The sequence below is a fragment of the Mesoplodon mirus genome (assembly GCF_964341445.2).
Source record: "Mesoplodon mirus genome assembly, chromosome: 12".
NCBI lineage: Eukaryota > Metazoa > Chordata > Mammalia > Artiodactyla > Ziphiidae > Mesoplodon > Mesoplodon mirus.
The window spans coordinates 70,002,099-70,026,756 of NC_138988.1; the positions used below are offsets into that span (position 1 = coordinate 70,002,099).

At 42.3% G+C, this 24,658-nt stretch overlaps 1 protein-coding gene across 2 annotated transcripts in view; it reads left to right on the plus strand.

Annotated features, from left to right (window-relative positions):
• Positions 1 to 24,658, plus strand: part of RNF8 (ring finger protein 8) — a 39,913-nt gene that overhangs the window by 7,607 nt on the left and 7,648 nt on the right. For both annotated transcript variants that reach the window (XM_082638414.1, XM_082638413.1), the window contains exons 3-6: positions 12,422 to 13,162; positions 16,588 to 16,650; positions 21,935 to 22,024; positions 23,849 to 23,956. In XM_082638414.1, coding sequence (XP_082494540.1) covers positions 12,422 to 13,162; positions 16,588 to 16,650; positions 21,935 to 22,024; positions 23,849 to 23,956 — 1,002 coding nt within the window. The remainder of the gene's footprint in view (positions 1 to 12,421; positions 13,163 to 16,587; positions 16,651 to 21,934; positions 22,025 to 23,848; positions 23,957 to 24,658) is intronic.

The following is a 24,658-nucleotide window of genomic DNA, read 5'->3' on the forward strand; positions in this document are numbered from 1 at the left end:
CCCTTCCCAGGGGGTTGAGGGGTGAGACTGAAAGTTCCAACTCTCCAATCACAGGATTGGTTCCCCTGGCACCCAGTCCTCATAGGTGACCCTGGTGCATTCCAAAAGTCACCTCATTAACATTAACAAAAGTTACCTTGATCTCTTACCACTTAGGAAATTTTGAGGGTTTTAGAAGCTCTGTGCTAGAAATGGGGATGAATACCAAATATATATTTTTTATTTTTTATTTTTTTTTGCGGTACGCAGGCCTCTCACTGTTGTGGCCTCTCCCGTTGCGGAGCACAGGCTCCGGACGTGCAGGCTCAATGGCCATGGCTCACAGGCCCAGCCGCTCCGCGGCATGTGGGATCTTCCCAGACCGGGGCACGAACCCGTGTCCCCTGCATCGGCAGGTGGACTCTCAACCACTGCGCCACCAGGGAAGCCCTATATTTCTTATTATAATTCATAGTATCACAGGTATTCTGTAGGCCTGCCCAGTGGCCTCATTTTGCATGCATAAACCTGCTAGATTTAAACTGATGGAGAAAGTACCTTCCTGTACTAGGATTAAGTTGAGTTGGCATGGTGTTGAAAGAGAGCATAAATGCTAAGTAAGTTGGTTCAGCACTCTTGGCAAGGCACTGTGAGCAAAATATAAATTGGCACCGAAAAGGGGACCTTAGAGATGATCTGATTTAACCCCTTCTGTGCACAGTTGAGTCTGAACAAACCTTGGTGCTTGGGACAATTCAACTTCTGGTCTCCCAGCAGCTAGAGCAGTGGTTCTCAGCCCTGTTTCCAATTTTGCCCATACATGGGATACTTTTAAAAAATACTGGAGATAGCACATCAAAATTAAGAATTTCCATTCATCAAAAGATATCATTAAGAGAGTGAAAGCAAGCTCAGAATGGAAGATACTTGCTACACATATAATCAGTGAAAGGCTTATACTTGGATGTATATAGAACTCCAAATCAATGAGAAAAAGAAAGATAACCCAGTATTAAAAATGGGCAGGGGCTTCCCTGGTGGTGCAGTGGTTAAGAATCCGCCTGCCAATGCAGGGGATGTGGGTTTGAGCTCTGGTCCGGGAAGATCCCACACGCCGCGGAGCAACTAATCCCGTGCGCCACAACTGCTGAGCCTGCTCTCTAGAGCCTGCGAGCCACAACTACTGAGCCTGTGCACCACAACTACTGAAGCCCACGTGCCTAGAGCTTGTGCTCCACAGCAAGAGAAGTCACCGCAATGAGAAGCCTGTGCACCGCAATGAAGAGTAGCCCCCACTCTCCGCAACTAGAGAAAGCCCACGCACAGCAACGAAGACCCAACGCAGCCCAAAATAAATAAACTAAAATAAATAAATTAAAAAAATAATAAAAGTGGGCAAGAGCCAGGCACTTCACAAAAGATTCTTTCCAAATGTTCAGTAGCCATGAAACATTGTTCAACTTCATTAATGATCATATTATTTATTTGATCAATAAATAATACAAATACAAATTATTTATTTATTTTTGGCTGCATTGGGTCTTCGTTGCTGTGTGCGGGCTTTCTCTAGTTGTGGTGAGCGGGGACTACTCTTCATTGCAGTGCACGGGCTTCTCATTGTGGTGGCTTCTCTTGTTGCAGAGCATGGGCTCTAGGCGCACCGTCTTCAGTAGTTGTGGCACGTGGGCTCAGTGGTTGTGGCTCGCGGGCTCTAGAGCACAGGCTCAGTAGTTGTGGCGCACGGGATTAGTTGTTCCGTGGCATGTGGGATCTTCCCGGACCAGGGCTCAAACCCATGTCCACTGAATTGGCAGGCGGATTCTCAACCACTGTGCCCCCGGGGAAGTCCCTGGGAAATACAAATTAAAAGCATGATGGAGTACCACAACACACCTTGTAGTCAGAGAGTAACTATAATTAAATTTTGATGATGCCAGACATTAGCACGGGTATGGAGCAAGTAGTCTTTTGGTAGAAGTGTAAATTGGTACAACTATTTTGGAAAATTATTTGGCATTATTTATTAAAGTTGTGTATGTATGTGTATATACATACATACATACATACACACATACAGTATTATCACTCCTAGGGAAACAACCCAAATGTCTTTCAACAGTAGAATGGATAAATAAACTGTGGAATATTCTTACAATGAAACACTATACTGTAATGAATTTGAATGAATTACTGCTATATCCAACAACATGGATAAATCTCACAAACGTAATATTGAGTGAAAGAAAACACACACACACACACAAAAAAATATATATATATATATTTTTTGGCTGTGCCACGTGGCATGCGAGATCTTAGTTCCCCAGCTGGGGATCAAACCCATGCCCCTTGCAGTGGAAGTGCGGATTCTTTTTTTTTTTTTTCCCGTACGCGGGCCTCTCACTGTTGTGGCCTCTCCCGTTGCGGAGCACAGGCTCCGGATGCGCAGGCTCAGCGGCCATGGCTCACGGGCCCAGCCGCTCCGCGGCATATGGGATCCTCCCAGACCGGGGCACGAACCCGTTTCCCCTGCATCGGCAGGCGGACTCTCAACCACTGCGCCACCAGGGAGGCCCGGAAGTGCGGATTCTTAACCACTGGACCGGCAGGAAAGTCCCAAGAATACATATTATTTCATGCCATTTGTATAATGTTCAAAACCAGGCAAAACTAACGTGTGATGTTAAGCCAGGCTAGTAGTCACTTTATGGGGTGGGGGGGGAGGACTTAGTGGCTAGAAGGAGGCATAAGGATGTTTCTGGGATGCTGATAATGTGGGGATTTTTTGTTTTTTTTTTAAACCTTGTGGTAGTTACACTGAGTGTTCATTTTGTGATATTCACCTAATTGTGCATTTATGATCTGTATGTTTTTATGTTTGTGTGTTATGTTTTAGTAAAGAATTTTTTAAAATATTGACTGATACACCTATTAGAATAGCTAAAATAAAACACTACTAAGTGCTGGTGAGCATGCAGAGTAATTGGAACTCTTAAACACTGCAAGTGAGAAAACAAAATAGTACTGCCACTTTGAAAAACAGTTTGGCAGTTTCTTACAGCTAAACATACACTTACCCAGCGATTCCATTTTTAGGTATTTACCCCAAATTAATGGAAACTTACGTTCTCACAGAAACTTGTACCTGAATGTTTATAGTGGCTTTATTCATAATCACCAAAAACTGGAAGAAAACAACTAGGGAACAGAGAAACAAGCTGATATACCCATACCCTGGAGTACTACTCAGCAATAAAAATACCAAGCTACTGTAATGCAACCAAGTGGACACATCTCAGAGCCATCACGCTAAGTGAAAGCAGCCAAACTCAAAAGGGTACATACTGTGTATGATTCCATTTACCCAACATTATGGAAAAGGCAGACCTTTGTAGAGACCAGATGAGTAGCTGCCTGGATATGGGTGAAGGGTTGACTGCAAAGGGGCCCTGTGTCTTGATATGATTATACACAGTGTTTGTGTCTAAACCTGGCTTTAAAAATTGTGATGCCTAGGTCCCATCTCTGACCAATTAATTCAGTCTAAGGTTGAGACTCAGGCACTGCTATTTGTTCTAAACGTTTCCAGGTGATTTCACTCTACAGTTAGGGCTGAGAACCACTGAGCTACATAAGTCATCTAGAGAACTGCAAGGAAACATTGGCTTTTTGGCTTTGGGTTTCTACTGTTCTCAACAACCGATTAAAAATGCTGGACAGAGATTGAGCATTAAGTGAAGTAATTAGTATTTAAGGGGGTGAGGGTTATTCCACCTTTTCCTCATTGATGACTGAGACATTGGGCAGGCTTTTCTTTGGTTATCACTTTGCTGCTGCTGACATTGTTCAGACTGGTGATTATGAAAACCAGCATCAAGAAAGTATTGAACAGAGTTTGATTTATTTAAACCATTGTATTTGAAATCATATCCTGGGCAGTACTTGACTGTTCCTGTATAGCCATGGTATTTTCATCTTTTCTACAGTCACTATGTGAACAGAACCGATTTGGGCCTTTGGTCCAAATTATACTACTAGGTGTCACCGAAGAGTGATTAATGGGTAAACAGAGGCATCCAAGGATAAAATGTGATGGAAAAATTTTGAGAGCTTATTTTTCAGACCTAAAGGGCTCTGAAGGAAGGCAGGTTAATACAGAGGATCTAGTGGAGGGCTGCCATATGTCTCAAGGGTTTGCCCCAGCTTTTTAGGGAATCCTTGTTCTCTCTCGTCTTGGGCTGCTTCTATAACCTTCTTTATTTATTTAACATTATCTTTGCCTTAGAGTTTTTCTTAAACGTCTGTATCTTGGCATTAGGTGGCCTCCTATGTCATATTACTTTCCCTGGGACTGTTTTCCTATGTATATTTTAATATTGACTCTTCTGGTCTCCATCCCCCTCCTTTATTAATTCCTCATGTGTTGTTTCAGAAGTCTGCAGAACCGATCACTTCCTATTTCTCAGGCTGAATATGAATGGAAAGTTCAGGAGAAGGTTGACAGATAAGCCAGGTTAGGCCCAAGGCAGTGAGGTAAAAGCCAGTCTTTCTGTGTGTTTCTGTGTTCGTCTTTCTCTCCCTCTCCCTGCTTGAGCCAAATAATATAGAAGCAGAAACCAGGACCTAATACCAAACCAGAGCTGAGATCCAGTCTCTACTCCCCTGGATCCTCTGTGCCTTGTGGTCCAGCCCCCTGTCCTTCATATTTGGGTTGACCAGGTATGTATTCTTGGTGAGTGTAGGTAGCCATTTTTACCAACATAAACATAAGCCTTAGTCCCTGTTCAGATGTGAGCTTCATCTCTGTCCTGTCCCCCAAAGTTAAGTCCTGGATATGGGTTAAAATGCCCACTTGTCTCTTTAAACTTCAAATGTTGCATTTGCTTCAGGTCTATTTTAGGACCTAGCATCTCCATTTAGCATCTCTTAGGTAACCCAGCTCTACATGATATTCCTTTGCATTTATAGGCTGTGCTATGTAATCCTACATTTGCTTAAATATGCCCTTGTGTTTTGCTTTCCATGGTCAGCTGCTAAAAGATGTTTTCATATCTTCTGCTTTTGTACTAGGTATATTTACTTTGCAAGATGCTGAGCACAGAGTTGAAGTGATTGTTGATAAATCAGTTGAGACAGAACAAAATAATGGTAGTGAACACTTATGTATACACTTATATAATGCTTACCATGTGCCAGGTACTTTTCTAAGTACGGTACATATTTTACCTCATTAAATCCACACACACACCATGAGGGAGAGACTATTATTATCTTCCATTTTATAGATGTGGCAGCTGGGGCATAGAGAGGTTAAGAAACTTGCCTAAGTCACACAGCTGTTAAGTAATAGAGCCAAATTACAAACCCAGGCAGTCTGACTTCAGGTTCATGCTCTTAATCCCCACACTGTGATTTAATTTAAACCACAAAAGTAAATATCGAGCATTTGTTCTATGTGGGTCACTGTGCTAGGTGCTTTATATGTATTACCTCAGTCATTCCTCACAGGAGCAGTATGAGATAGGAACTGTACTATTTTACAGACAAAACTGAGGTACAAAGAGGTTAAGTAAATTGGTGAAGGCCATGCAACTAATAAGCTGAGTCCAGAGCTCCAGCTCTTAACCACATGTTCTGTTACCCGTGGACCTCTGGTGCTGTTATTTGGATCAGATCCCACCTGCGATTTGACTCCAGTACAAGGTATTGGTACTTTCTTTTTTGGTTTACGTGTACTGGGAAGTGTTTTTCATTCACCAATGTGTTCAGGGGCCACACACATCCAGAGACAGTGCCTGCATGACTTTCTTGGCCAAGCATACCTTAGGAACCTCATCATTAGATGCTACTTCCTTCACTCTTAGCAGTTTTTCCAGTCTTGGGCCATTGCCCCCAGTTTACATCAGTAGGAGCTATTCGATTTCAGTTTCTTTTAATGCTACTGCATTTATTTGAGTAATTCATCCACCAGTAATAAGGTGATTCCTGCCTGTTACACAGGCACTTCTCTGGAGAAATGAACATCACATAGGTAAAAAGCCAAAGTGCTGTTTGAAGAATGCTGTTTCTAAGGATGGCAGTTTATGAACCTTTCTTTTCTATTTGTTTTCAAGGGTTTTCTTTCTTTCTTTTTAATAGATCTTTATTGGAGTATAATTGCTTCACAATACTGTGTTAGTTTCTGTTGCACAACAAAGCGAATCAGCCATATGCATACACATGTCCCTGTATCCCCTCCCTCTTGAGCTTCCATCCCATCCGCCCTATCCCTCCCCTCTAGGTCATTGCAAAGCACCAAGCAGATCTCCCTGTGCTATGCTGCTGCTTCCCACCAGCCAACTGTTTTACATTCGGTAGTGTATATATATATGTCGATGCTACTCTCACTTTGCTCCAGCTTCGCCCTCATACCCCATGTCCTCAAGTCCATTCTCTATGTCTACCTCTTTATTCCTGCCCTGCAACTAGGTTTATCAGTACCATTCTTTTTTTTTTTTAGATTCATTTATATGCGTTAGCATATGGTATTTGTCTTTCTCTTTCTGACTTACTTCACTCTGTATGACAGACTGAGGTCCATCCACCTCACTACAAGTAGCTCAATTTAGTTTCTTTTTGTAGCTGAGTAGTTTTCCATTGTATATATGTGCCACATTTAATTATTTATTATTTTTTATTTTTTGCCGTACGCGGGCCTCTCACTGTGTGGCCTCTCCCGTTGCGGAGCACAGGCTCCGGACTCGCAGGCTCAGCGGCCATGGCTCACAGGCCTAGCCGCTCCGCGGCATGTGCCACATCTTCTTTATCCATTCATCCGTCGATGGACATTTAGGTTGGTTCCATGTCCTGGCTATTGTAAATAGTGCTGCAGTGAACATTGTGGTACATGTATCTTTTTGAATTATGGTTTTCTCAGGGTGTATGCCCAGTAGTGGGATTGCTGGGTCGTATGATAGTTCTATTTTTAGTTTTTTAAGGAATCTCCATACTCTTTTCCATAGTGGTTGTATCAATTTACATTCCCACAAGCAGTGCAGGAGGGTTCCCTTTTCACCACACCGTTTCCAGCATTTATTGTTTGTAGATTTTTTGATAATGGCCATTATGACTAGTGTGAGGTGATACCTCATTGTAGTCTTGATTTGCATTTCTCTAAAAATTAGTGATGTTGAACATCTTTTCATGTGCCTCTTGGCCATTTGTATGTCTTCCTTGGTGAAATGTCTATTTAGGTTTTCTGCCCATTTTTTAACTGGATTGTTTTTCTTTTTTTTTGATATTGAGCTCCATGAGCTGTTTGTATATTTTGGAGATTAATCCTTTGTCTGTTGTTTCATTTGCAAATATTTTCTCCCATTCTGAGGGTTGTCTTTTCGTCTTGTTTATGGTTTCCTTTGCTGTGCAAAAGCTTTTAAGTTTAATTAAGTCCCATTTTATTTTTGTTTTTATTTCTGTTACTCTAGGAGGTGGGTCAAAAAAGATGTTGCTGTGGTTTATGTCAAAGAGTGTTTTTCCTGTGTTTTCTTCTAAGAGTTTTATAGTGTCTGGTCTTACATTTAAGTCTTTAATCCATTTGGAGTTTATTTTTCTGTATGGTGTTAGGTAGTGTTCTAATTTCATTCTTTTACATGTAGCTGTCCAGTTTTCCCAGCACCACTTATTGAAGAGGCTGTCTTTTCTCCACTGTATATTCTTGCCTCCTTTGTCGTAAATTAGGTGCCCATATGTGCGTGGGTTTATCTCTGGGCATTCTATCCGGTACCACTGATCTATATTTCTGTTTTTGTGCCAGTACCAGACTGTCTTGATTACTGTAGCTTTGTGGTATCGTTTGAAGTCAGGGATCCTGATTCCTCCAGCTCCGTTTTTCTTTCTCAAGATTGCCTGTTTGGGGATTTTTCTGTTTCCATACGAATTGTAAAATTTTTTGTTCTGATTCTGTGAAGAATGCCATTGGTAGTTTGATAGGGATTGAATCTGTAGATTGCTTTGGGTAGTATAGTCATTTTCACAATATTGATTCTTCCAATCCAAGAACATGGTATATTTCTCCATCTGCTTATGTCATCTTCGATTTCTTTCATCAGTGTATTATAGTTTTCTGAATACAAGTCTTTCACCTCCTTAGGCAGGTTTACTCCTAAGTATTTTATTCTTTTTGTTGCAGTGGTAAATGGGATTGTTTCCTTAATTTCTCTTTCTGATTTTTTGTTGTTGGTGTATAGGAATGCCAGAGATTTCTGTGCATTAATTTTGTATCCTGCAACCTTACCAAATTCATTGATTAGTTCTAGTAGTTTTCTGGTGGCATCTTTAGGATTCTCTATGTATAGTATCATGTCACCTGCAAACAGTGACAGTTTTACTTCTTCTTTTCCAATTAGTATTCCTTTTATTTCTTCTTCTTCTCTGATTGCTGTGGCTAGGACTTCCAAAACTATGTTGAGTAAGAGTGGCGAGAGTGGACGTCCTTGTCTTGTTCCTGATCCTAAGGCAAATGCTTTCAGTTTTTCACCTTTGAGTATGATGCTTGCTGTGGGTTTGTCATATGTGGTCTTTATTATGTTGAGGTAGGTTCCCTCTGTGCCTATTTTCTGGAGAGTTTTTATCATAAATGGGTGTTGAATTTTGTCAAAAGCTTTTTCTGCATCTATTGAGATGATCATATGGTTTTTATTCCTTAATTTGTTAATGTGGTGTATCACATTGATTGATTTGCGTATATTGAAGAATCCTTGCATCCTGGGATAAATCCCACTTGATCATGGTGTATGATCCTTTTAATGTGCTGTTGGATTCTGTTTGCTAGTAGTTTGTTCAGGATTTTTGCATCTATGTTCATCAGTGATATTGGTCTATAATTTACTTTTTTTGTGATATCATTTTCTGGTTTTGGTATCAGGGTGATGGTGGCTTCATAGAATGAATTTGGGAGTGTTTCTCCCTCTGCAATTTTTGGAAGAATTTGAGAAGGATCTGTGTTAGCTTTTCTCTAAATGTTTGATAGAATTCGCCTGTGAAGCCATCTAGTCCTGGACTTTTGTTTGTTGGAAAATTTTTAATTACGGCTTCAATTTCATTACTTGTGATAGGTCTGTTTATATTTTCTAATTCTTCCTGGTTCAGTCTTGGAAAATTGTACTTTTCCAAGAATTTGTCCATTTCTTTGTGGTTGTCCATTTTATTGGCATATAGTTGTTTGTAGTAGTCTCTTATAATCCTTTGTATTTCTGCAATGTCAGTTGTGATTTCTCCTTTTTTCATTTCTAATTTTGTTGATCTGTGTCCTCTCCCTTTTTTTCTTGATGAGTCTGGCTAAGGGTTTATCAATTTTGTTTATCTTCTCAGAGAACCAGCTTTTAGTTTTATTGATCTTTGCTATTGTTTTCTTCGTTTCTATTTCATTTATTTCTGCTCTGATCTTTATGATTTCTTTCCTTCTACTGACTTTGGGTTTTCTTTGTTCTTCTTTCTCTAGTTGTTTTAAGTGTAGGGTTAGATTGTTTATTTGAGATTTTTCTTGTTTCTTGAGGTGAGCTTGAATTGCTATAAGCTTCCCTCTTAGAAGTGCTTTTGCTGCATCCCATAGGTTTTCGGTCATCATGTTTTCATTGTCATTTGTTTCTATGTATTTTTTAATTTCTTCTTTGATTTCTTCAGTGATCTCTTGGTTATTTAGTAGCACACTGTTTAGCCTCCAGGTATTTGTGTTTTTTACAGTTTTTTTCCTGTAATTGGTTTCCAATCTCCATAGTGTCGTGGTCAGAAAAGGTGCTTGATACGATTTCAATTTTCTTAAATTTTCTGAGGCTTGATTTGTGACCCAAGATGTGATCTATCCTGGATAATGTTCTGTATGCACTTGAGAAGAAAGTGTATTCTGCCACTTTTGGGTGGAATGTTCTGTAAATATCAATTAAATCTATCTGGTCTCTTGTGTCATTTAAAGCTTGTGTTTCCTTATTTATTTTCTGTTTGGATGATCTGTCCATTGGTGTAAGTGGGGTGTCAAAAGTCCCCTACTATTATTGTGTTACTGTCAATTTCTCCTTTCCTGGTTGTTAGCATTTGCCTTATGTATTGAGGTGCTCCTATGTTGGGCACATAAACATTTATAATTGTTACATCTTCTTCTTGGATTGATCCTTTGATCATTATGTAATGTCCCTCCTTATCTTTGTAACAGTCTTTATTTTAAAGTCTATTTTATCTGATACAAGTATTGCTACTCCAGCTTTCTTTTGATTTCCATTTGCATGGAATATCTTTTTCCATCCCCTCACTTTCAGTCTGTATGTGTCCCTAGGTCTGAAGTGGGTCTCTTGTAGACAGCATATATATGGGTCTTGTTTTTGTATCCATTCAGCCAGTCTGTGTCTTTTAGTTGGGGTATTTAATCCATTTACATTCAAGGTTATTATCGATATATATGTTCCTATTACCATTTTCTTAATTGTTTTGGGTTTGTTTCTGTGGGTCTTTTTCTTCTCTTGTTTCCCACTTAGAGAGGTTTCTGTAGCATTTGTTGTAAAGCTGGTTTGGTGGTGCTGAATTCTCTTAGCTTTTGCTTGTCTGAAAAGCTTTTGACTTCTCCATTGAATCTGAATGAGATCCTTGCTGGGTAGAATAATCTTGGTTGTAGGTTTTTCTCTTTCATCACTTTAAGTATATCCTGCCACTCCCTTCTGGCCTGCAGAGTTTCTGCTGAAAAATCACTGATAACCTTATGGGGATTCCTTTGTATGTTATTTTTTGTTTTTCCCTTGCTGCTTTTAATATTTTTTCTTTGAATTTAATTTTTGTTCCATTAATATGTGTCTTGGTGTGTTTTTCCTAGGATTTATCCTGTATGGGACTCTCTATGCTTCCTGGACTTGTGTGACTATTTCTTTTCCCATGTTAGGGCAGTTTTAAACTATAATCTCTTCAGATATTTTCTCAGACTCTTTCTTTTTCTCTTCTTCTTCTGGGACCCCTATAATTCGAATGTTGGTGCGTTCAGTGTTGTCCCAGAAGTCTCTGAGATTGTCTTCGATTCTTTTCATTCGTTTTTCTTTATTCTGCTCCTCAGTAGTTATTTCCACTATTTTGTCTTCCACCTCACTTATTCGTTCTTCTGCCTCAGTTATTCTGTTATTGGTTCCTTCTAGTGTATTTTTCATTTCAGTTATTGTGTTGTTCATCTCTGTTTGTTTGTTCTTTAGTTCTTCTAGATCTCTGTTAAACATTTCTTATATTTCCTCAGTCTGTGCCTCCATTCTATTTCTAAGATTCTGGATCATCTTTACTATCATTACTCTGAATTCTTTTTTAGATAGATTGCCTACTTCCTCTTCATTTACTTGGTCTTGTAGGTTTTTACCTTGCTTCTTCATCTGTGACATATTTTTTTGCTGTCTCTCTTTTTTATTTTTTATGATTGGGATTGTGTTCCTGTCTTACTGGTTGTTTGGCCTGAGGTTTCCAACACTGGAGTTTGTAGGCTATTGGGCAGAGCTGGGTCTTGGTGCTAAGATGATGAACTCCGTGAGACCCCACTCTGATGAATATTCCCTGGGGTCTGAGGTTCTCTGTTAGTCCAGTAGTTCAGACTCAAGCTCCCACTGCAGGAGCTTCAGCCCAACCCTGAGCTTGTGAACCAAGATCCCGCAAGCCATGTGGGGTGGAAAAAAAAAGAACAGTAACAAAGTAAAAAATAAAATTAGACTAGGAAACGAACAGTATGTTAGAAAGAATATAAAAATAAAAATATAGATGAATCAACAACTGGAAGGTACATCACACTAGGAAAAAAGAGGAAGAGGGAAAAGAAAAGAAAAAAAGGGCCAGGGGGTGGGGGGTGGGGAAGGCCTTGGCTGTGGAAGGTGGGGCCTAAGCAAGGGCGAGGTTTGGGTGGTGGGCGGAGCCAATGCGCAGGACCCACAGGGCTGGAAAAGGTCCTGGGGGCTGTGGGGGGTGGGGCTTAGGCTTAAGGAACAGAAGGGGCCCAGGCATGCCCCCCGCCCCTGGTCTCAGAGGGCAGGGGACCTCACCTGGGAGCCTAGCAGGCTTCCTGGGCTCGAGTGGTGGGGCAGTCACCCTCCGCACTTCTCCCGCTCCTTCTGGAGGGCCCCTCCCGCCTGCCTCTCCTGATCTCCCTGGCTTCAGGGGTGCCAGTCCTATCTGGCCTCCACTTCTCCTCCCCCCTCATTCCCCCTACGTCCTACCGGTTCACTTTGTGGTTCCTCCCATCTCCTTGGGCATCAGAGTCCCCCACCAGTGGCGGCAGGCACCCTATTTGTGGGGAGACACTAATTCCGCGTCTTCCCACACCACCATCTTGACTCTGCCTCCAATGATTTTCTTTCTGAAAAGACAGAAGATTTTGCAGCAGCAGGAGAGAAATTCCATTAAGAGGAGGAAAATCATGAAACTTATTTTGTCTTTCTTTCCCTTTCCCCAGAGTCTGAATGGTGTTTGGCTGAACAGAGAACGTCTAGAACCTTTAAAGGTCTATTCTATCCATAATGGAGATCACATCCAGCTTGGGGTGCCTCTGGAAAATAAGGAGAATGCAGAGTATGAATATGAAGTTACTGAAGAAGACTGGGAGAGGATTTATCCTTGTCTTTCCCCAAAAAGTGACCAGATGATGGAAAAAAATAAGGGCTTGAGAACTAAAAGGAAATTTAGTTTGAATGAATTAGAGGGTTCTGGAGCTGAAGGCCCCTCAAATTTGAAATCCAAAATAAGTAAAGTGTCTTGTGAACCTGGTCAGCCAGTGAAGTCACATGGGAAGGGTGAAGTGGCTAGTCAACCCTCTGAATATTTGGATCCTAAGTTGACTTCTCTTCAGCTAAGTGGGAAGACCACAGGGGCTCGTGTTGACCCAGGCCCCGCAGAAGTTGTAGAGCTTCATTATAAGAAGCAGAAAGCCTCAAATCCTTCAGCATCTCACAGCAGCTTAGAGCTGTTTAAGGTAACGATGTCCAGGATTCTAAAGCTGAAAACACAGTTGCAGGAAAAGCAGGTAGCTGTTCTGAATGTGAAAAAGCAGACCCAAAAAGGGAACTCAAAGAAAATTGTGAAAATGGAGCAGGAACTGCAGGATTTACAGTCCCAGCTGTGTGCAGAGCAGGCCCAACAGGAAGCCAGAGTGGAGCAGCTGGAGAAGACTTTCCAGGAAGAGCAGCAGCATCTCCAGGTACCACACAGGAGGGAAGGACAAGAGTGCCCCTTGGGATGGGCAGGCCCTTTGTGAGCCTCTGGCCGGAACTCTCTGTTTCTGTATCAGGGACCAAGTGCTGAGTGCCAGGGACAGGAGATGTAATGGGAACAGAAAACTTTTGAGGTTCAGCATGATGATCAGATCAAGAGCCAGAGTTGGGATGCCAAGATGGGGAAAGGTGACTGGCGGAACCAGCCAAGATATAACAGGATGTAAAGGTGACGCATCTCAGAACTGAGGTAAATTCAGAGAGAGGTTGGATGAAGGTGAAGATGCCCTCAAATTACCGCACACCCCAATTAACGCAATAGTTGTCTTCATGAGCAATCTTTCTTTATTCTGAGGTCAAGCCAAATTCCTGTACCCAAGGCAGGTGTAGGTCACCTGATTACTCTGCCCTTGATTTACGTGGCAACTTGTTAGCTCTGTAGCTAACCTAGGAAGTGGGAGGCTAGAAAGGCAGAAAATGTTTGTGTCTGACCTGAGTAGCCAGCATGAGAGGGGACAGGTACACCATGACTCAGTTGTTGGGTTGAGTGATAAGCCACCTTCCACAGGGCCTTTAGTAGATAAAATAATGACTGTCTTAGCTGTGTCAAGGTGAGGGCAAATGTGTCTGCATCCTCAAGTCATTTGTTTAAATGACAAGCTCTTGCACAAAGCTTCTAGGCTACGGCTGATCCTGGTTCTGCTCAAAATGTCAGTTCCCATCTGGCAAGAGCCACATGTTTTACTCTCACCTACTTGCTCAGGTAATACTGAATGTCAAGAATTCCCCATTGTTGACTTAGAACTAAGAGGGGCCAATCAGTATTGAAGTGAATAAGCTTTTCTCTTTCATGTACTTTACTCAGGGTAAGAAACAACCAGTTGTGTTGGCTTATTTCTGAACAGTTTGTAGATTTCATTCTAATCTCAGCTATCCCCTTAAACTGCTGGTCTTAACCAAGGCCATGGATTAAATAGGTCTTTCTAAGGGTATACACTGCTTGCTTATGTGTACCTTTTTGCTGCCCTTTTCCAGCCTGAACTAGTTTTTGAAATTAATAGATGGAGATTTATCTTTACATATTTAGTGTTTGACACCTTCACCAGAGTAGAGCTCTCTTTAAAGGCTTATGTGCTCAGGAACAAGAGTTACTGTTAATATTTGTGGCTGCTTTCGGCATGCTTCAAGACATAGCTGTGAAATCTTTTTCCTTATCAAAATGGTAAAGAAAGGCAAAAAGGACTGGTTTAGAGAATTTCTCTAGGAATGAGAGGGCCATATATAAATTGCTCCTAGTGACGTATATCTAGTCCTTTGTTTATTAGTTGCATTCCCCTCTCCTAAGAATTTATCCTACCCCTACCACTTGCTCAGAAGCTCATTTAACCCTTGCTACTTCACACAGAATTTTTGTTTTTTTTGGCTGCGCTGCGTGGCTTGTGGGATTTTAGTTCGCCAACCAGGGATTGAACCCGGGCCCTCAGCATTGAGAGTACGGAGTCCTAACAACTGGACTGCCAGGGAATTCCCACACAGATTTTTTTTTTTTTTTTTGCAATATAAGGAATTTATTTAAACAACATTAGTTGCTGGGGGACTGGGAAAACAAGGCTGGCAACTACACAGTCAGGAATGAGACAGACCTAGTCCAAGGAAGATGCTCTGCTGTTGTCACTGGGCACAAACATCTCACCTGCAGGGCCAGCAGTGCTAATGCTGGGGTCTCAGCACAAGCCTGGAATCACTTCTGCTGCTCCTCTGGAAATTAAATGTTATCGTATGATACTTCCACCACCACCCCATGGAGTGGAATCTTGCACTCCCTGTAACCTCAAGTAACCAGTTTCTGAGGGTGTCTGCTTGTTCCAGGATAGCACTTTGGGTTCAGAGGACATCATGAAAGCAAGGATGTGGCATTTTCAACTACTATAATGGGAGGAGGACCCTGTCTGTTATGGAATTCTCCACGTCATTCTTTTTTTTTTAGTTATCTATTTTATATGTATTAGCCACACAGATTTTTTTGAGCACCCACATTACCTGGCACTATACTTGAGTTTGGGTGGGTATAAAGATGCTTAATAAATGATTTTTTTTTTTTTTTTTTTTTTTTTTTTTTTATGTGGTACGTGGGCTTCTCACTGTTGTGGCCTCTCCTGTTGCAGAGCACAGGCTCAGCGGCCATGGCTCACGGGCCCAGCCGCTCCGCAGCATGTGGGATCTTCCCAGACCGGGGCACGAACCTGTGTCCCCTGCATCGGCAGGTGGACTATCAACCACTGCGCCACCAGGGAAGCCCTTAATAAATGATTTTTGCCATTAAGGAATATATCTGGTTAGGAGACAAAGATGTATTATACACATAAAATAATCAGAACAGTTTCAAGTCAATATATTTAAATTAGAGAACAATTTCCAGTTGGCATATTAAATGGGTAGCTAATTCTTTTTTAATATTTATTTAATTAATTTATTTATTTTGGCTGTGTCAAGTCTTTGTTGCGGCACATGGGATCTTTTAGTTGCAGCGTGTGGGCTTCTTAGTTGTGGCATGTGAACTTCTTGGTTGCAGCATTCAGACTCTTAGTTGTGGCATGTGGACTCTTAGTTGTGGCATGCAGACTTCTTAGTTGAGGCATGCGGGCTTCTTAGTTGTGGCATGCGGGCTTCTTAGTTGTGGCATGCGGGCTTCTTAGTTGCAGCATGTGGACTTCTTAGTTGTGGCATGCATGTGGGATCTAGTTCCCCAACCAGGGATCGAGCCTGGACCCGCTGCCTTGGGAATGCGGAGTCTTACGTGGGAAGTCCTGGGTAGGTAATTCTTAAGGAGGGAAGGGCCCAGAGGTTCTTCTGGAAGGTGCTGGATGTAGGGGAGTGATGATGTAGAAGGCATCCACATTCGAGGGGGCAGATGGAGGAGATATAGCATAAGCTCAGGCAAGGCAGGAGGAGGAGCAGTTTATGGGCTAGAAGTGGTAAAGACTCAGAGTGAGAGACAGAGTGGCCAGAATTGAGGAAAGAAACATGGTGGAGCTTGTGAGTGCCAGCTCAGGGGATTGTGTTTCAGTTTAGATACTTGGTGACTCAGAAGCTCTCAGTTTACATCCTTTTGGGAATCACAGCATTAGCCAGTGAAGGGGACTTGGAGTATTAATCCAAAGTTTCTCCAGAACACCCTGAGTGGTGGCTTGAAGGTGACAGCCCTGAGGTATGCAGTATTTGAGCCGTTTAATTCTGCTTAAGTCCCTTACTGCCAACAGCTTGAAGTAAAATGGGAGATTTTCCACCCACTCCCTGCCCCCTGTTGTTTCCAGATGCTCACGCTAGCAGGTCTGCTCTGCTTGTTACTGGATTTTGTCCCTTTTTCCCCCTTCCTGCAGGGTAACCTTACATTTTGTTTTTGGCTTTGCAGGGTTTGGAGAAAGAGCAAGGAGAAGAGGACCTGAAGCAACAGCTGGCCCAGGCTCTGCAGGAGGTAAATCTCTTGCCATTGTCCTGAGCTTATAGTGGGCGGTGGAGTCGGGGGACAACCAGGCTTCTTGTGGCCACCGGCTGCCTCTGCTGCTTAGCGCACACCTCTGCGGCATCTCCAGTCTGTAGACAGAGCAGGTGGCAGCTGCTCACGCCATCAGGTTGGAGACTGGAGCCTCACAGACATGCCAGACCTCAGCATGAAAGCTTACATCTTCATTTGAGCATGAGTTGCTTTGGTGAAGATGAAATGAGCCTGTAGCAATTAGGAGGCTCTCTAGGAGAGTGGTTGCGCTTCCAGAAAGGTGAGAGCAGCAGAGGGAAATTGCGAGCTGTGACTTGGCCACCAGGGCCTGCAAGGGCCTCCATTACCTCACCATTCCTGAGCTGAAGCCATCCTGAAACCATCTGAGAATGTTCCAATTAAACATTTTAGGTTAGGTTGAGAATGTGCAGTTTAACCGTCAGCAAAACGTATCAATTTACTGAAGGGAACAAGGCTCACAGGAATAAAATTATCCTAAAAGATTGCCTGTAATTTATTTAGTTTAATTTGACTACCTCTCTCCTCTGTTTATTTTTTTATGAGTTCTTTTGCATCTTTAAAACCTGCTTTGTCTTCTTTATGTGTAATGATTAGTAGTTTGTTATAAGTCAGGAAGTGAGTGTATCTCCTTGAGAAAAATGAGTAATCGCATTAGAATTTGTTCAGGAGAATTTATCATTCGGTTCTTTTTTTTTTTTTTTTTTTTTTTGCGTTACGTGGGCCTCTCACTGTTGTGGCCTCTCCCGTTGCGGAGCACAGGCTCCGGACGCGCAGGCTCAGCGGCCATGGCTCACGGGCCCAGCCGCTCCGCGGCATGTGGGATCTTCCCGGACCAGGGCACGAACCCGTGTCCCCTGCGTGGGCAGGCGGACTCCTAACCACTGTGCCACCAGGGAAGCCCATATCATTCGGTTCTTTTATTGCTTACCTACCTCCCAACCTTTTTACAGTGCTAACAGTCACATATTACTTCATGCTTGGGAGGGTGCCTACCTTGGGTGCACAAACAGCCTTGGAAAGCATTAGGTGAAAAATTCAGTCTTTTTGGAATTTTATTTTCTCAGCTTGTGTATTTTCTAGGGTGGGGGGGTAAGCATGTTTCCCATTTAGAGGATTATTAAATTAATATTCAGATAATGTTTTGAAATTGACTGGAAAAGAGTAAGGTTCTGCTCTTGAAAATCCCTGTGAGGAATCATTAAGCACCCTGCACCCACAACACTTCACCCTCTAGTGAGACAGACTGGAAAACACACTATCATTTAGCATAATGCACTTGGCCAGTCTCCATTCATTAACCTAAAATAGGATACTTTTAGATCATGGTTCTATAACAGCATGCCTGGGGGACCTACCACTCTCAAACATGGTTATTGTTCGGTCCACCTGGTGGTCCTTCTGAAGCTGTTCTTTTTCATTTTCCAGGCCTATAATTATAATAACTTACATTTACATAGAGCTTTAAAAACTTTTCTGAGTGCTCTCATATATGTTATTTTTTTTCTTATTAACCCCAATGTAGGGGGGCACCTATTTTCCCATTTTATAAATGAGAAAATTAAAGCACATGCATCTAATTAGTGGTCAAGATGAATACTCAGGACTTCTGACATAACTGCTTTTTTTCTGCAGACCACACATTTTATTGTTTTTTTATTTTTTTAAATTAGTTTATTTTTGGCTGCATTGGGTCTTTGTTGCTGTGCGCGGGCTTTCTCTAGTTTCGGTAAGCGGGGGCTACTCTTAATGCGGTGCGCGGGCTTCTCATTGCGGTGGCTTCTCTTGTGGAGCACGGGCTCTAGGTGCGTGGGCTTCAGTAGTTGTGGCACGCAGGCTCAGTAGTTGTGGCAGGCAGGCTCAGTAGTTGTGGCGCACAGGCTTAGTTGCTCCGCAGCATGTGCGATCTTCCCGGACCAGGGCTCAAACCTGTGTTCCCTGCATTGGCAGGCGGATTCTTAACCACTGCGCCACCAGGGAAGCCCCCAGACCACACATTTTAAAATGTGTTTCTTGAGTAATATCTTTTCAGAAATACCACCTTCGGCGCCTGCTAAGAGGAAGGTGGGGGCGAGCTGGGCTCCAAAAATGTTGCCGTGGCGGTGGTGGAGACGTATAGGAGTTATCACAGGCAAATGTAGGTTGGGACCCTTCAAGTCCTAGTGGGTTGGGGGGCAGTGGCCCTTGGTAAATTGTTTTTTGAGGAAGGGAAGACAAGTCCGTTTCCTCAAACAGGACCTGAACAGCCTCTTCAGGTCTGCAGCCAGGGACACCAGCTCAGAGACGAGGAGACTCTACCCAGCCCAGAAAGATCTAGCTCACCCAGGTTAGAAACCTAGTCTTTCATTAGTTCAAGAAGTTAGTGAGGGCCTCCCTGGTGGCGCAGTGGTTGAGAGTCCGCCTGCCGATGCAGGGGATACGGGTTCGTGCCCCGGTCCGGGAGGATCCCATATGCCGCGGAGCGGCTGGGCCCGTGAGCCATGGCCGCTGAGCCTGCGCGTCCGGAGCCTGTGCTCCGCAACGGGAGAGGCCACAACAGTGAGAGGCCCGCGTACCGAAAAAAAAAAAAAAAAAAAAAAAAGAAGTTAGTGAGCAGCTCACTTTACCAGACGTTGGTAGGGGGTGAGGACAGTCAAAGACAATTAAATTAGGTGTTTCCTGGCTTTAAGTTCAGCCACTATCATGGGGATTTACTATTTCCCCCTACTGTACGAGGAGATAATTTTAAAAAAAGGAAGAAGAAAGAAAGTGGCAGAAACTTGGGGAGTCAGACTTGAGTTGAAAATCCTGTTGCTTACACTTGCCTTTTTCTGTGTCTGTTTATCTGTAAAATGAAGGTACCAACAAATGGTAAACTGTGTGCAGCGGTTACTTTTGGCCAGGCACTGTGCTAAATGCTCTTTGTATAGTCTTTTCAAATCCTTAACAACAGCCCTGTGAGGCAACTGCTGTTGTTTTCCCCATTTTACTGGTGATGAAATAATAATTGCATCGAACTAACTGAGTTTTTGTGAGAATTATACAATGTATGTAAGCCACTTTGCACAATGCCTGGCACATTAAATATTTTTGTTATGATTGTGTCTCCTAAAAGAAGCCAGAAATAGGTTCTAGCCTAGAAAGGCTGCTGAGTTATAGACAGTGTAATAATTTGTTACCTTCTATGTAGGTGTGCAGAAAATGGTTAAATTCTTATTCAGAAGTATTTCCTTATAAGCAAACAATGAGCATAAAAGGACTCCTGTGCAAAAGAAAATGTTTCTTCAAGTTTTAACTCTTCTAGCCAACATTTTAAACACAGCTATAAGAGGGTAAAAAAGCACAAACAGTTTTAGAAACTACCCATACTTATGTAGCACTTTGCATTTTACAACGCACTCTTCACAAATGTCATTTTGATGTTTGCATCTTATAAGTAACTATACTTTAACCGCAAGTAGTTAAGAGACTTGGCCAAGTGACTAGACTTTGTAAGTTACTGGGACTCTTAAGTCCATTTCTGTTTTCAGAATGTCCGTTATATAGTGTGATTCTGGACATGTAGAAGGTGAATTGGAGTCAGCTGAGTTATCAGCAAAGCACACTTTCAGCTGCAAAGTGTAAATTAGCTAACTGACTTGGGAGATTATTTTTCTTTTTTTTTTTTTTTTATATGTTGGTTCATTGGTTTGTTTATTTATTTATTTTTGGCTGTGTTGGGTCTTCGTTTCTGTGCCAGGGCTTTCTCCAGTTGCGGCAAGCAGGGGCCACTCTTCATCGCGGTGCGCGGGCCTCTCACTGTCGTGGCCTCTCTTGTTGTGGAGCACAGGCTCCAGACGCGCAGGCTCAGTAGTTGTGGCTCACGGGCCTAGTTGCTCCGTGACATGTGGAATCTTCCCAGACCAGGGCTTGAACCCGTGTCCCCTGCATCGGCTGGCGGATTCTCAACCACTGTGCCACCAGGGAAGCCCTATTTTTCTTATGTATATGAAATGTGGAGGTAGGCAGTTTCTGCTATTGGTTCAGCTACCAAGAGTTGCTTTACCATTTTCTCTCTTTCTCCATGTGTATATTTCTTTATGAATTATTTAAAAGTAATTGCATGTATTATGTCCCTTTACCCCAAAGTACTTCAGTATTTAACAGTAATTGCATGTTTTACGTCTCTTTACCCTAAAGTACTTCAGTATTTGTTTCCTCAAAACAAGGGCATTCTCTTACATCATCCTAGCACGGTTATTAAATTCAGCAGATTTAACATAGATACAATATTATTATTTATTTATTTTGGCCATGCCACATGGCTTGTGGGATCTGGGATCTTAGTTCCCCCACCAGGGATCAAACCAGTGCACCCTGCAGTGGAAGCACAGAACCCTAAGAACTGGACCGCCAGGGAATTTCCAACCCATGGACTTTTAAGTCAGCAGGTCTTCCTCAGTTTAGTTATGGGCAGAAAGAGTCCACCATTTGAAAATATAGTTCTCATTAAAACAGAAAAAAAAGAAAAAACCAAATAAAAGAATTAAAATAATAAAAGAAAGATCACCTTCTTTAAAAAAGGATTTGAAATGAGATTTAAAATATACTTAAGTATGAGGGAGCTCAGAAATTATGTTTCATAGAAATGGAACCTCTTGACATTTGATGTAGGCAGTTAGTCACAATGAATGAGCTGTTAGCTCTTGGGCATGCCAGCTTCCAGAAGACACAGCCAGGGTTCAGGCAGCATTGCCTATGAGCATGTAGTATGTGATTCATAGAATAAATAGGTTAAAGATCTTTTTCATTTCAAAGAAAATGATTATCTAGTTTTCCTGAATCCATATTTCCCTGATTATTTCTTAAAAGCTGCTCCCAGTGCTGGGTAACCTTAGAGTTACTTACTAGTTCTTGAGCATTTGTTCCCAGGATCACTTGTGTGGCTTTGTAAAAAATGTACATCCCTGGGCCCCAAGCCAAACCCAGAGAATCAGACTCTCTGGAAGGCAGTGTAAATTCTTCAGTTGATTTGGATGGCCACAGAAGTTGGGTTATTTCCAGAGGGATTAATAGATTTGATGGCGTCCCTCCCTATCTGCCCCTTTCCCTGAAAAAAGCAGCATGTAAGTGGGATGTCCTGATGGAACAAAAACATTATTTTGAAATTGCCAATCCATTGGTCTCTTGAACCAAAGCTGCTGACAGAGGGAGAGACAGGCATGGTGGCTGAAAGGAACAATGCAGTGTAACGCATCTTGAGTATGTATCTGCTATGTTTCTGCAGCATCAGGCTCTGATGGAAGAGCTAAATCGCAGCAAGAAGGACTTTGAAGCAATCATTCAAGCCAAGAACAAAGAATTGGAGCAGACCAAGGTACTGGAAAGAAGGTGAAGGTTTAGAATTTGGTAGGCACATGCAACTCAGCATTTTCCACAGTGCAAAGGTTGGTATGGTGAATGAAGGGAGAGGTTATGGCTGTTTCCTTCCTCAAGGGAAATAATCTGTAAAATTAGTTAGGGCTGTAGAAGGTTCTGCCTGTAAGACAACATCTATTTCCTTCCTTTATCCAGAAGCAAAATGCTGGGAATAAGACACATCCTGGAGTCTAGTCCATTGTCTGTGGTAAATGCTCCTTCAGAGTGTCTCACTCATATAGGCTAAGGGGTGGTGTAGTCAAAATAAAAAATAGTTCATCTTGATGCATTTATGTAGTTATTTCCCATATCAAATCAGTGGAACTCTTAAATTAGGGCTTGTAAACTCAAGTGCCCACTGGGGTCAGACCGATAATAGAAGTGAGTAAAGTGGCCTGGGTGTAAGAACATAGTGGGGATCTGTGAGGCAGAGGTGCACCCTCACCCCCACCCCAAGACGCAGCTCTTCTCTGATGCAGCCAGTCATTGCCATCCAGATATGCAAGCCCAGTGTTGTCCGATCTGAGTTTTCCACGGAAGATGGAAATCTAAATGTTTATGTAAAGTATCCCAGTTTTCAAGTATTGGCAATAGTTCAGTGTTTTGATACCATGAATGCCAGACTAAATAAGTCTTCAGGCTGGATCCAGTCCACAGGTCACCAGTTTGCATCCTTTGACCTGAAACTTATGCCTGAGTCTGACTGCATCTCTCAGCCCACCCCTCCTCATGTACAGATCTGGAGCAAAATACAGAAAAGGAGGAGTCTCTCTTTTTAGTTTGTTTGATATCCTTATCCTCTGTTTAAATGACATAGTTCCTTCTTCCCCAGCCTCCAGGAAACCACCACATCTTTTTAAATCCAGTAATTCAAAAGTTTTCAGGGAACTTGACTCTAGTTATAACTGGCTCCAGTCCCTCTTCACTGCCCTAAGCAGTCTGACAGTCTTTGCTTTGATTAGAAGAGAAAGTAAAACATGAGAAATAAATGAACCACTCAAATATACCCTAAATGGCTTTTCCTCTCCCCCTAAGGGGCTCCTGATCCCTTCTGTTTTGGAGATGAGGTGCTAACTTAATAAATGTTGGCTTCAAGAGAGCACACGTAGATCCTCCTTAAAAAGTGTGTCTACAAGCAGTCTGACCTCTTGGGGAAAACACAGGGAAATTGCACTGCAGGAGTGGGAAGTGACAAGCATCATAGAGTGTGGGGCCTGAAGGTACTTCAAGAGGCCATCTCTCCAGCCTCCTGCCTCTAGGGAACATAGGTATTATCCTTATTTTATAGGAGAGGCAGCTGCAAAGAACATAAGGGACCTTACATACTAATTCAAGCTTCCTACCTTTATGGACTGTTCCTCATTTCTTTCTTATCCAGTGAGTTCTTGGTTGCTTGGGATGATTTTGTATCACCTCAACTGCAGTTTGCTATAGGATACTTAATGCCTTATTCTGGTCTTGGGTGGTTGGTGGAGTGGGTATGCTACCTTCAGTTTTTCTCATTTGGTTAATTTTTGGGAAGAAGACAGAACCTGCAATGCGAATACATACTAAAAAAGTCGAGAGAGGGAAGAAAAGGAAGATAGTGTCCTATATTAGAAAGCAGTTCTGAGAAACAGTAACCCTTGCGGAAAGAGTTTTATTTTCATGTTGCTGTGCCAGGGTGAATTTTTAATTTAGATTCCTTCTTAATCCTATTGCAGACTATTAACCCTGCTTCCTGTCCTGTTTTGCATTCTCGTTGGTTCTCCCGAATGACAGGTGGGGTTGTATGTTTTTGCAGGAGGAGAAGGAGAAGGTGCAAGCACAGAAGGAGGAAGTTCTTAGCCATGTGAATGACGTGCTAGAGAATGAGCTCCAGTGTATTATTTGTTCAGAATACTTCATTGAGGTAATTATGAATGGTGGCTCACGCCTTCTCACTCTCCCAACCCTGAATGGAGCCTCGGCTACACAGACTGCCTCTGCTGTAGGGAAACATTCTAAAGAATGTTTTTCCTCCAGGAACTTACTGTAGCTATTTGACCTCAAAGTGACTGCTAGAGATAGTCACTTCTCATTTGTTTTTGTAGTCTTCTTTACCTCCACTGTCTTTTTTCTTATTTCATTTGTTCTTGAGTATCTGTTTGGCAGAATCAATGTTTTGGGCTGTAATAAAGCCTTTATCTCTTTGGTATTGGGGAGAAAACACTTTGGTTTCAAAGAACCACCTGAGAGCTGCCCCACCCTCCCACAGGTCAGAAGGTCCTGTGCTTTCTACTTTTCTGACAACTATGTCCTGTTGGATTTTGTGCCTAGTGTTGAACTCCTACAGGTTTTTTACCTCCCGGGAACCACTTGATTCTGACACAATCCAGAATTAGATGGCATTAGAAATTTGAAGTATCAGAATAAAGCTGCTCAATAAAACTATTCTTTCTTTGCTCTGAATGGGCACAGTGCTGAGAGTAGGTGTGCAGTGCAGCCTTTGAACAGGGGGGTAAATGCCATTGATGTATGGTTGCTGGGAATTCAGTGGCCAAGTGGAACATATTTCAGGAACTCTGAGGCTCCTTATGAAAATGAAACATCTCTCCTAGGTTACCATCTGTTA